This window comes from Helianthus annuus, chromosome 3 (assembly GCF_002127325.2).
Source record: "Helianthus annuus cultivar XRQ/B chromosome 3, HanXRQr2.0-SUNRISE, whole genome shotgun sequence".
Taxonomy (NCBI): domain Eukaryota; kingdom Viridiplantae; phylum Streptophyta; class Magnoliopsida; order Asterales; family Asteraceae; genus Helianthus; species Helianthus annuus.
The window spans coordinates 164,678,446-164,691,714 of record NC_035435.2 but is presented as its reverse complement, the minus strand read 5'-3'; the positions used below and the strand labels follow the sequence as shown (position 1 = coordinate 164,691,714).

At 33.0% G+C, this 13,269-nt stretch overlaps 1 protein-coding gene across 1 annotated transcript; it reads right to left on the bottom strand.

The window, feature by feature from the left end:
• Nucleotides 1-1,173: 1,173 nt before the first annotated feature.
• Nucleotides 1,174-2,044, bottom strand: LOC110928212 (ethylene-responsive transcription factor ERF026). Its single transcript, XM_022171347.2, has one exon. The coding sequence runs from the start codon at nucleotides 1,932-1,934 to the stop codon at nucleotides 1,455-1,457; it is 480 nt and encodes a 159-aa protein (XP_022027039.1). The 5' UTR covers nucleotides 1,935-2,044; the 3' UTR covers nucleotides 1,174-1,454.
• Between the last annotated feature and the right edge of the window lie 11,225 nt (nucleotides 2,045-13,269).

Below are 13,269 nucleotides of genomic sequence, written 5' to 3'. Positions count from 1 at the left end.
GTATAAACCACATGACCCATTTGTGTAATTAACTCATCTCTTAATTAATCTCTCGGCCCCTGAGTTTTACCCAGGTCTGTTGTAAATAAATAACCGAGCACGAGCCTACATCTTCCAAAGCCTAAACACATTCCAATTAATTTGTTAATACTTTTATAAGTTATAATACTTAAATACTTTTATAAATTATCGCCTCGTTTGATAAAAAATGTTGGTCGCCACCGCATTGAAAATACCATATATCAATAAATATAAGATTTATGTAAACATATTATATAAAAAATGTTCACATTTTATTAAATGCAAACCAAATCATTTTCAAAAAAGTAGATATATTATTGTATAAGTTAAGAGCTTTATATTTTGTATATACGTAGGGCAGGCTCTATAGGCTTGCCAACTTAAGCATGGGTTAGGGTAATCAAAAAATAAGGGTCTTCAAGTTTTTAGAAAGTTTTATATGTATTATACCCAAATAAATACATTTATTTCAAAATTAAAGTATTTTTTATTGAAGGAGCCCACAGTAAATATTGTTTAGCAAAAAAAGGGCGCCGTTTCAAAGCCTACTTCACATTAATTTCCTACTATTACAACACAACAGCTATCGACCTAATTATCATTATTCAGCGGCCAAAAGCTCCTAGAATACAGCCGCAATCATCGTTCTCACTTCCCATCGCAACCTTCTTTCAATTCTAGGCTATCGGCTATCACTAGACAGAAAAGTAACCGTAATCACCCATGGTGACGGGTCCATCGGGATTGAAGGAAAGTTTATGGGTGAAATTAGAACCCCCACTTCATAATTCACTTAACGTCTCTAAAAACGTTAGAACGGCCCTATATATATATATATATATATATATATATATATATATATATATATATATATATATATATTGTTATTAAGTTATATATTTTTTATCCTCAAATATAATACACGATTTATAATCTACTAAATTATTAGATAAGTCAATTAGTCAGTCAACACGTTATATTTAATAATTCTCTTTTGTACTATTAGAGACATGCATAAAACTCTAGTTTACTTTATTTCATCCAACCAAACACCACACATTCACAAAGTACACGCCCTCCACACATACATGGACATAAGATATTTATATATTATATACACACACTCCACACAATCAACTTTCTAAACCCTAGTACGCAAATCATTTAATTTGATCATGCATGCATACTAATTTGTTCATGCTCATACAAAATAAATAAATAAATAACTGTTTTAAACATCAAATCCTTCACTGAAATAACTAAAATCATAAACGCAACCATAGGGATCAAGAGGGTCCGCTGATTCCCCAATGATCCAGAGGGTCCGCTGATTCCTCAATCACAAGAATTTGTTAGGACCCTCTAGTCATAGCTAGTAGTGAAAAGAGCCTACCATAATAAAGAAGTTTTGGTTCCGCCTGTTACTGAAATAACTAATAGCTCCATAGATTATCAGAATCGGAAGAATCCACCACCGACGGACCATCGTTACCTCCCTCCGGGGGTGGGCTAATCATCATACCATCCGCCATATCGATCAACAAATTCGGCATACCGAAAATTGCCTCTTCATCCACAAACTCTACGCCACCAGTGGGCCTGACCACATCCGAACATTTCACCAGCTCGGCTGCTGCCTCAGCCGCGCTCCTAATGAAGGCTGGCTCAAGCGACGCAGGCATTGGATAAGATCCCGCAAGGTCCGGGAAATTTAGCTCTGCGTGGCAGCCTTTAAGTGACAAGGCTGCCACGTCGTATGCGGCTGCAGCCATCTCAGGTGTTGCGTACGTCCCAAGCCATATACGGGTGGTTTTACGCGGTTCACGTATCTCGGACACCCATTTTCTGCTACGACAGCGTATTCCGCGGTATAACGGGTGTTTACTGGTGGGGGTTTTAGTGGAGGTGCTCATGGTGATGTTATATGTTATCAGGGAGGGATCGAGTGATTACTGATTAGTGTTATTGGTGATATACAGGTTTTGAAGGTTGGTGCATGATAGAAAATGTTGGAGATTTGTTGGCCTTTATATGCGTTCATATATTCAAACAGTTCCTATCAAGTATTTATTTATATTTCCTACTAAGAAAAGTAAGTGGCTGGGTGGAACTTTGTGTTATGTTGTATGTTTTGTATTAATCTTACAAGTATTAATGTAACATGATACCGTACTCGATAATATAATGTACAATACTATATTAAATGTACAATACTATATTATAGGGGAATGATCCATACAATACTATAATATTATAAGGGGGTTGGGTGGTCATCACTCATCACTCACTCACAACTTCCAATCAAGTTCCTCCATGTCATCAACCATTATTCAATCAATCACAACCTTTTTAGTGGAAATGCCCATCACCCACCCCCACACCCAACAATTTTCCCACAACCAACAATTTCCCTCATCACCCAATACCCCATCACGCGTGAAAAATACCACGCGTTTAAAAATGGAGCGTGATAGACGGAGGTGGCGGTGGTGTTTTGTTATCTTCCACGCGTGAAAAATTTCCATCACGGGGAATTTTCCTCCACCCCGGGTCCCCTATGGGGGTAGGGTGGTGATCACTCATCACTCACAACATCCAATCAAGTTCCGCCTTGTCATCAACCATTATTCCATCACTTACAACACCCAACAATAAACCCTCACATTCCCTCACATTCTTCCATTCTTCACACGTGATATTCTTAACGCGTTATCAAATGCACGTGTGATGTAAAACAGTGGCGGTGGTGTTTGGCATTCTTTCACGCGTTATAATTCTTCATCACGGTGGAAAACACTTCCACCCCGAGTCCCCTAAGTAGGAAGAAAGATATTTTGGTACTAAAACATTTTGTTCCTTATAAATAGGAGTATGAAAATGACATGTGTCATCCTTTTTGTTTTCTAAAAAATACAACAAAAAAATCCAGTACAAAAACTCTAGCACAAAAAATCCAGTACAAAAAATTATAGCATAAAAAATCCAGTACAAACAAATATAGCACAAAAAAACTAGTATAAAAAATATAATACAAAAGATTCAGCACAAAAAAAATATAGTACAAAAAATCCAGTACAAAAATTGAGAAAAAAAATCTAAGACAAAAATTTAGCACAAAAATTTTAGTACAAAAATCTAGCAAAAAAGATGTTATACAACATAGAAATACAACACATATTTGTAGGTTTTTTTAGTCGTCATATTTTATATAACAATATGGTACTCAAATTAAAAATAAAAAACGCTCGATTTTATGGTGAAATTTTTATGAAAATATAATATCGTAAATAAAGTTATGAATGTATAAAAAATGGGGTGGAATATGCATTTGTCTTGCATGTGGATACAAAAAGTTAATAAATAGGATTTTCCAAAAATACCCTAACATTCCTCTTTTTTCCTACATTTTTATCTTAACCATTGATTTGAAAAATGAATGGTTAAAATTCTTTCTCATCCTATTTTGACAAAATGAACTTTTTATTTGATCTTATCCCATATATTATATAATTGTAATGTTATGATACACAGAGGCAAATATGAATACAGGAGCTAAGCAAATCGGTTAGACTACAGTAAAATCTCAATAAATTAATACTCGATAAATTAATAATCTTGATAAAATTAATAATTTGTCTAGTCCCAACTTGGGACCAATACAACATTGGACCTCAATCGATAAAATAATAAGATAATAACTTTTTTAAATCCTAGCATATATACACTAGTCCCAACGAAACTATAAATTAATAATTACTAAAAGATTCTAAATTCTAAGATTATCTAAGAAAAATAATCTATAGTCACTTGTTTTTTTGTTGAACTTCAAATCTAAATTGAGTTCATCTTTAAATCTCCTCATTGCACTTAAGAGTTGGGGCAGTGTATTCTTGTATTGCAAGAAAAGGTTGTGAAGAGTTGTTTTCCGCTTGTAAAGCTTCTTTCCGAGTGACCGGTTCCAAAGCTATTGAATCATCCTCAACTTCGTCATGGAGAAGTAATGTGCATTGAAACTTGTTTTTGTAATTTATTTTTTTGGTACCATGAACCTATTTTTTGTATTAAAAAAACAATGAACTTGACAAATTCAATTAATTTGCGAATGTACGTTGAACTTGGAAATTTAAAGGTCACACGTAAAACCACTTTAAATCAATAAATTATTAATTTATCGATATAATAATAGGGGGAGGTTCATTTGAGAAGAAAAAGAACAAAGGGTAATTTTGTAAAACATTAAATAGTTTTTTCACTTATCTCATTTATTTATCATTTTTGACTAATTAATTAGTCATAAAGACTATTATCCTCCATACTAACTTTTTTGCCTACACACATCAAAAGTTATCCTACATATTTTGAAATTCATTCTACACGTTGAAATTTATCCTACACAACTCGTAATTTATACTAAACTTTAAATTATTATTTTTTTTTTGAAAAAATATATTTATTGAAGATAAGTTACAAAAAATTTAATGTAATTAGCCATTAAAAAAAGAAGATTACAAATTAGTAACCTATGTATATTTACCAATGTACCCTTATAGTAACATTAAATACTTATATTAAATGAAGTAAAATAAAGCATCCTTCTTGGTTGAAATTTCTTATTTTTTCTTCTTACAAATTTTTTTTCTCATTTGAACTCTTCACTATCTCGCTAAGTTAATGAAATATCACGGTCCCAACATTATCTAATACTAATAAAAGAGTCTACTTAATGATACATGACCACTACTAGAAAACTCAAAATTTCTAACACCGTTTTCCATCAAAATGCATCACAAATAGCAATTTCTGACTAATTTACGAGAAAATGTTTATGCAGGAAAACCCCTCGTAGGAAACTGGTTTCTTACGCATTTGCTACACAACTTCCTACGCATTTCCGACCAAAATATGGTGTCAGAAGTTCCTACACCTTTCCTACACAATTTCTTGAGTATTATTATCAGGATTATCTTTTATTTCCTACACATTTTCGACGAACTTTTTTTAATTTATTTTTATAGTTATTATCGCTGTCGTTTTTATATTTAGTTTTGTGACGCATTTTCAATACAAATTTTCGACGCTCCCCTTTCTGACGCATTTTCAACACTACCCTTTCTGACACATTTCTGACGGAATTAAAAAAAAATAAAAAAAAATCTTTTTAAACTTTCCTACGCATTTGTGACGAAACAATAATAAAATTAAAAAAAGTAAAATTTGTTTTTCCAGTTTTTAATATTTAAAAACAAATCAAAAAAGACAAACCAAACCTATAATATATGTGAATTTACAAAATAATTCAAATTCAAATATATTAACACAAACCGAAAAAAATATTGTCGCATCAGCTGTCTATTTGATACGTACTTGAGTGGAGTTTCAAGAAAAGACCCTTCTTGTTTTGCATTGCCTGCAAATTCAAAATCATCCATCTATTATAGGTGACAACATGGGTTGGCCAAGCGAGTTGGGTAATAGATCAAACTAAAATCATTGTAACTAGTTCTATACCCGTCCAGTGGACGAGTTTCTAAAGATCATCATGGCATAAGTTAGTTAAACATTTAAATAAGATCCGAATATAATAATAAATGCTTTGTCACAAATGCGTAAGAAGTTGCTACGCATCTCTGACGCAACAATGTTAATCTGTTACTTGAAAATCGGTTTAGTTCCATGCTTTGAAAACACTTTTAATGTTATTAGACTCGTGTAATACACGAGTTTAAGGATAAAATATCTTCATAATAATTCTGATGCAAGTCTATACTCACCAGATGTCCTAAATGGAGTTATGTTTTTAGTCTTGCCAAACCATTAATAATTACCAAAGGTCAATGTTCCAGTGACATTATCAATAAATATTGATCGAAAGAATGTTTTATGTAATTGAACTTGACTACTGATCCTATCACTGGATGATCTGGTTATTGAGGCACTCATTTTTTATCCGGAAGTAATACTGCCACTCGAACGTTAATCCCTAGATTTTGTTTAATACCGCCAAATAGAAGAATTCCGTTTAAATTGAAAAAAAAGACAATTTCCTCTCGTCCTATGTGTTGCCATGATGATAAATAAAAGTATAGGACAATTTCTATAGAAAGTTGGCTTGTTTCTAAAAGAATTGGTTTTGTACACATGACCAATTGTCACGTCATCTATAGAAAAAAAAATTCACTTATGTAAACTTATAAAGACAGTATAAAATTAAATAATTTATAATTTTATATCTTTAAACATGTGTACACAAACCTAATAATCTAGTTATTTTATAGAGGTTGTAGTTAGCGATCATTAATTAAGTAATTAGCATCTCAAATAATCATACGTTGAAATAGAAAAAAAGGAGGTTGAGAATCTAAAACTCCAAGCGCAAGAGCTATAGAAATTTGATGAAAATAAGTTTGAAAAAGTGAACGATGCTGGATACAATCTCAAAACATGAACCATGGAATTGTATTCAAGTAGGTTATTGACTTGTGTGTTTTACGGATTGAATAAATAAAATATCTTACGTAAGTAAAAGATGATAAATATCATACAAAAGTTGCTTAAAACCACCTATAATCAAGAAATTATCAAAGTTTTTCTTTGAAATCTAGAGAAAAATATAATATTTTGAAATAAATTACACATATTAAGATGCCAATATACATCGGATAATTATTGCTAATTATCATTAAATATATAAGTTAAAACTTACAATTTAGACAACTTAAATTATAAATAATTTGAAATTAACACTAACATGAATAACATGCTAGTACTTTAAATGTTAAACATTAGATTGTGCATAGATTTCATTAACGGTTTTTCACTTTAAAAAAATGTTTTCTTTTCTTTTGTTGTTTTTGTGACAGTAATATTAAAGTTTAAACAATTTTTGAAATGACCAGAAAGTTTTTTTGCTATGAAGTTGCACGATGTTATTTCTTTGGTTTTTTCTTTGAGTTGTTATATAGAGTACTAGTTTAAGAACCCGCGAATTTCACGGGTTGGTAAAAGAAAACATTTTCATTATCATCGTTGACATAAATATTATAATTTTACACGTTAAAACACAAACGAATATATTAAAGTACAACGACAAATTGAAATACATGAATATGCAACGATCACAATTCGTTAAAAATCTCTTTATAAACCATATTAGTTGTTTTATTTGTAGGTTTTCCGTTGTTATCAAGTAAGAAACGGATCAACTTTGAAACCCTCGTTTCACCATAGATTTTCAAAACTAATATGAAGATTCTTTAACTTCGTACTTGCAAGAAAGTGCAGACCTCATGTACATCTTGCAAGATAAGTCAATAAGCCTTGCCTAACCTGAAGCAATGGTGCCCTCGTTTTGCTGCAATTCGCTCTTAGGCATGCTTTTACAAAAAAAAAAAAAAAAAAAAAAAACACGTATGTGAAAGTAGTGGCGGATCCTACTTGTGACAATAATGTTGTAATCAAAACTGACCAGTATTCTAATTAATTGTAATGTACACTTTACATCAAGATTTGCAAACAATGGTAAAATAAACAATGTGGCGATTGAACTCATGCTAAATCTTAAAAAAAAAACTCCAAAACCCTCTTATTTCTCTTAATAAGCTTCAAATGTTTATGAGGGGCATGCTAAAATGACACAGTTGGACTCTGTACAAACACATATATGTCGACACGGTAGTAACACCACTGAGGCTACTCATTTCCCACGCGCCTTAGCCCCACCCCCTCACGTTCAGCTAAACTACTACCTCCTATATTCCGGCTCACGATAGCCTCCTGCAATGGGTTTTATTTATTAGAAACGTTGTAAGGTGCATACATAAACAGGAAGAGGGAATTATCTCATTTTTTCATGATTCTTCATTTTACCATTTATCGTCAATAGCATCACTCGTCTTTCCAAAATGACTTTTAATGGGGTGACTCAAGCTTCAATGAAACCACTAATATGTGATACATCTGCCAATAGAATAGCTTTTTTGCTTTTTACAACCCGTTAGAATATTGTAAAGTTTTCGGTGAATATAGTAAAAAAAATAAACCATCCTCCTAAAATTCTAAACAATCTAAATTTGTACACAATTGAACAAATATGAGTGAATTAAAAAACACACAAGCCATTAGCAACCCATGAGCCATCCTTGACCGAACTTTTTATTATTTGTTTGAAAGCGTTCGTAGTGAGTGATTGAAAAGCAAACCGAGCAACCCTTTTTCAATTAAATTGCGCCTTGTCTTCGTGTCTCGGCCTTAAATTATCTTGAGCCCATTGACCTTTTTTATCCTCGTTAAGAAACAACAATTATATTATAAATATCCCTACCGAATACTTGATCGTCCACTTTTACGCATTAAAAGTATTTAACCTGAAAGTAGATATTGAATATACCATTAGCTTGTTTGCTTCGAAGATTTATAAAACTCAAAATTAAATTTGTAATAAAATGCACCTGACCTACACCTACCACCAACTATAGGTTTTTTTTTCTTTTCTTTTTTCCTAACAATTCTTTTCAACTTTCATTGATTTCCACACTTTTCTATTTAATTTCTCAGTTCATAATATATCACTAAAACTCATGTTTTGAATGACCTGAAGTTCAAGACTTCTATTTGAAGGTTTTTACACAAAATCTTAAGAATACAAACTAATGAATGATTTTGAAAGAAAGCCAGCAATGAAATATAAATCTAACCTGTGATTTCTATAAAGTTCAATATTGTCCTCAATGAACTTCTACAATATTGTCCCCAATGAAACCACTTCCGAACATTTTAATAAACAACTTAATAAAATCGATATGACCGTACATATAACATAATAAGCAGGATCATATGCATACCTAGTTATAACAATGGGAATGCCAGCCTGTGAAGCGTAAACAACATTTTAGCCGCCATTCCACCTTTTTCTAGCCTCGACTTGTCATCGAAAGTAATTGTGTTATCGAGTTTTTCCTTGATGCATGTATGAATTAACTTAGGATCATTTGGTGGGCCACTGTATAGACAAAAACACACACACAAAACCAACCCACTGTATAAGAACTATGGTTCACTTCTTTGTCACCCTTCTTTTTAAATACAAACTTTTTGGATACATATTGTCGTAACATATTTTTGTAATCTTTTACTTCAAAACATTACAAATAGCTTCCGCGGTATGTAGAAAGGGATAAATGTGTAAAAAAATGGAAATAACTGGTGAATGCAACATGAGGTCTGAGGTCCAAAAACAAATCATTTTAGAATCGCAAAAAAAAAAAAAATACTTGTGTAACTCGGTTTTATGTTCATTCTCGGTGCCTAACTACATCAAAACAAATGTTAAACAGCTACTATAAACACCTGACTACAATCAGGCAAACCAAAACATACCGACGTTTAATACGCCACCCTGGTGCTTTTTTTGGCATATCTTTTTTTGGGAGGAGGAGATCTTGGGTTCAAGTCTCACATACGACATGGACTAAAAGAAATTAGTCGTTCAAAAAAATTATACTCCACCCTGGTACTTTTTTAGTGCATCTTTCCAACGTATATAGATGACATTAGCGTACAAATACTCCTCTGCCCGGCGTATAATACGCCAGGTCAAACCTGGATATTTTAAGACAAATAATTATTCTCTTTGGTTTAACCGTTTTGACCCATTACTCGAAACCACTTGATACAACCAATACCATGACGTCACATAAAAACATTATATATGTGAAAGGAACATACACGTATAACTTAGCTCTTAGCATCACTAATCATAAATTCATTACATAGCTCCGTATGAGGAAACTGATAAGAATGCCTTACCTTCGTCCATAGCACAGATTGAATCTTGATTCCTCTTGCCGACCCGCTGACTTCCAGAAGTCAACTCAATGTATGACAATAATCATAATCAAAATTTGCAGTTGTAGCGGATTTTTAAAATGTTATAGGTAAGATATGAGTGGCCAACTTTTGAGGGGAAATGAGATTGTCGGCCGTTGGAGGGTAGGTGGCTGGAGTGGTTGGGGTGTAGATGGTGCTTCTCAGTTGGTGGTGGCTACACTGGCTGGTGGTAACAAGGGTGGGTGGGTGGCGGTTAGGGGTGAGAATTTCTGACACGATCCGAAAACACGACACGAACCTAACACGAAATTCGCGGGTTTGGGTTTAGTCTAAACGGGTTCGGGTCAGTTTCAGGTTGAGCCCGCCAACCCGTTTAGCTAAACGGGTCAGGTTCGGGTCAACCTGGTTGGGTTGGTGGGTTGACCCGTTTAACCCATTTCTATAATATTATATTTTTTATAATATGTTTTATGTTATAAATTAAATTTGGTGTGTATTTTATGCTATACTTATAACTTAAAAGTAGAAATTGACATAAGATTTTATGACTTTAATATAATTTTATTATCTAATTTGTGTTTTTTTTAGTAGATGTTAAGTTTAATATATTAATTTGCTGAAAAAAATAAAAAAATTCGGGTTGAACGGGTCGGGTTCGGGTCAGCCTACGAATATTCGGGTCAGGTTCGGGTTCATACGTATGGAACGATTTTCGGGTTCAGGTCGGGTTCGGGTTCATCTAAAATTTTCGGGCTCGGGTCGGGTTGAACCCGCCAACCCACGAACACGACCCGTTTAGCACCCCTAGTGGCGGTGTCAGCATGTGAGCAGTGGCGAAGCTTGAAAATTTCCACCGGGGGGTCGGAAGTCACCGAACCTAAAAATTCTATATAAGTAAAAAAAAATTTTATAAAACCTGGGGGTCGAAACATATATACCTAAAAAATTCTACATGAAACGTACATATATAATACTACTGAGCGAAAAGTTCGGGGGGTCGGGCGCCCCTCCCGGCCCCTTGAAAGCTTCGCCCTTGCATGTGAGGGTGGTGGTTGGGAGAGTGAGGAAAGGATGAGAAAGAGTTTTTGTTTTGCTATAAACTAGTAATATGACCCGCGGGTGATACACCGCGGGCCCGTTGCAAACATCAAATTGATTAGTCTAAACGTAATCTGATGCGTTAACCAAGTGAAAACGTGTGTATCAACGTATCTGATCTAACTCAATGTAACTTATAAAAGCATTGCGATTAGATTAAAAAATATAGTACATCGAATTTATATCGTACAAAATGAAACGGAATCGAGAATGGTTGGTTCATTTAGCGGGGTTCCACCTAACCACTACGTCACCCATACCTTCGCATCAAGACTTAGCGGCGATAAAAGATTCAGTAACTCGAATTCATACTATTAAATAAAAACGTATTATACATCTCTAAAATATTTATTAACTAACACTTGTGTTGTCTAAAATATTTATTAACTACCACTTGTGTGGTATTTATTTTATAGTTAAGATTATATAAAAAATATTACAATTAATCTTTTCGTTTATAACATATTATATAAACCTTTGGCCATCTATGAATATAATAAAAGAACTTTTTCTTATATATGCATTATTTATGTCAAAACATTCCGTAAAGAAAATAAAACATATAAACAACGCAAGGGACTAACGCAAACCAAAAAGAAAGTAAGTAGAGTAAACATCTAAAAGTCATACAAAGTGACTAAAAATGTAAATATCAAAACATTTTATAAAGAAGAAAAGGATATATTCAATGCATAGGGACCAAGGCAAACTAATAAGAAAATTAAAAGGGTTAACATGTAAAAAGTCTATAGACCAAAAATGTAAAAATCACCGTCATTGTGTTTTAAGATTATATAGATTTACAAAAATCGTCCTTTATAGGTAAAAAGACTAAACCACCCTCATGTGACTTGTATGTGATGAGATTTAACTAAAAAATCTAACTGAGTTTGGCTTAAAGGTTAAAACGTGCAAGATTTTTAATACGTCAAAAACAAAACTTGTAAAATTTTGCGTTAAAGGACACAACTTGCAAAATAGCGTAAAGATAAAGGAGAAACTTGTAATTTACTCTTTAAAATAATATGAAAAACATGCAGCTATTCTAAGGCGTACTTCAAATCAAAAGGGAATGTATTTTGTAATGGTGGGTGCAATGCAATTAATTAAGCATCATGTTAGAGTTTATTATCTTATACAGATTGTACCTTTTTCCAATTATTCATAGCCCCACAACATATCTTTCAACATTATAATATGATATTTATATGTCATCTTTAAAACATCAATACATCTTTAAATGATTAATATATGCATCATTTAGTGTACTTGAAGTTTTGAACTGTTTATGTGGTTCGATGGTTATGTTTAAAGTTTAAAATCAATATATTACTTTACCGGTTAGGGTTGTGATCATCAAAAACCTCTTTTTTATAGAAATAAAATAATAAATTTCCTTTTCATTTTGGGATTCTCAGTAACAATTTAAACGTTTTTCATAAAGTTTCTGACTTTTGGTTTAATATTGTTCTTGCCAATGAGTCGATAAATTGGTTTGGGTGGAGGTAATCTCAAGACCTTCCAATATGGAGGTCGTAGGCTCGAGTCTCACTTGGTGTAATGTTCTTTTGGTGGACCAAGGAGTTTACCATAGTGGACCTTAAGGTGATGAGTTTCCCCTAGAATGGTGGGGCGGTGGGCAAGCCTGGTTATCAGCGTTGTCTGCGTTTACAGAGCGTGAGTGACCTTTCGCTAATGAATTTACCCAAATGAGCGGACTTGTATATAGTATTCATTGGAAGTTAAATAAAAATATTTTTTTTGTCAATAATTGTTAAGCTTCTTCAAATTGAAGTAATGATTTTGGTCTACTTTCGTGTCTTGTCTGCATTAAAGAATATTAAAGCTTTTCTATTTACAAAAGACATTCTCATCGACCATGGCCAACGTTTTAATCAGTCACGAATCATAATCATTATATAACAAGAATAAATTGAGATTCATAATTGGTTTTGAGTATACTCCGTATGTGACCCTTTCATTTTTTTATGACGATGGCTATTTTATTAAAATAGAAAAAAGGGTCAACTAGAAACTGATAGTATCACGAATATTAAAGTCACATCATCTATCCAATTGAAGACTACTAAACAGGCCCTGTATTTCAACCACAAAAAACGAATCTCCCTTGATATGCTCAACAACCTTTATACTTGACCTGAGAACTAAGGCTGCAAACGAACCGAATGAACACGAACAAGACCTTGTTCGTGTTCGTTTGTTAAGAAATATACGTGTTCACAAACTGTTTACGAACACTTACCGAACGAGATTTTATGTTTGTGTTCGTTTGTTAAGGAAATGTACTTGTTCGTGTTTGTTTGT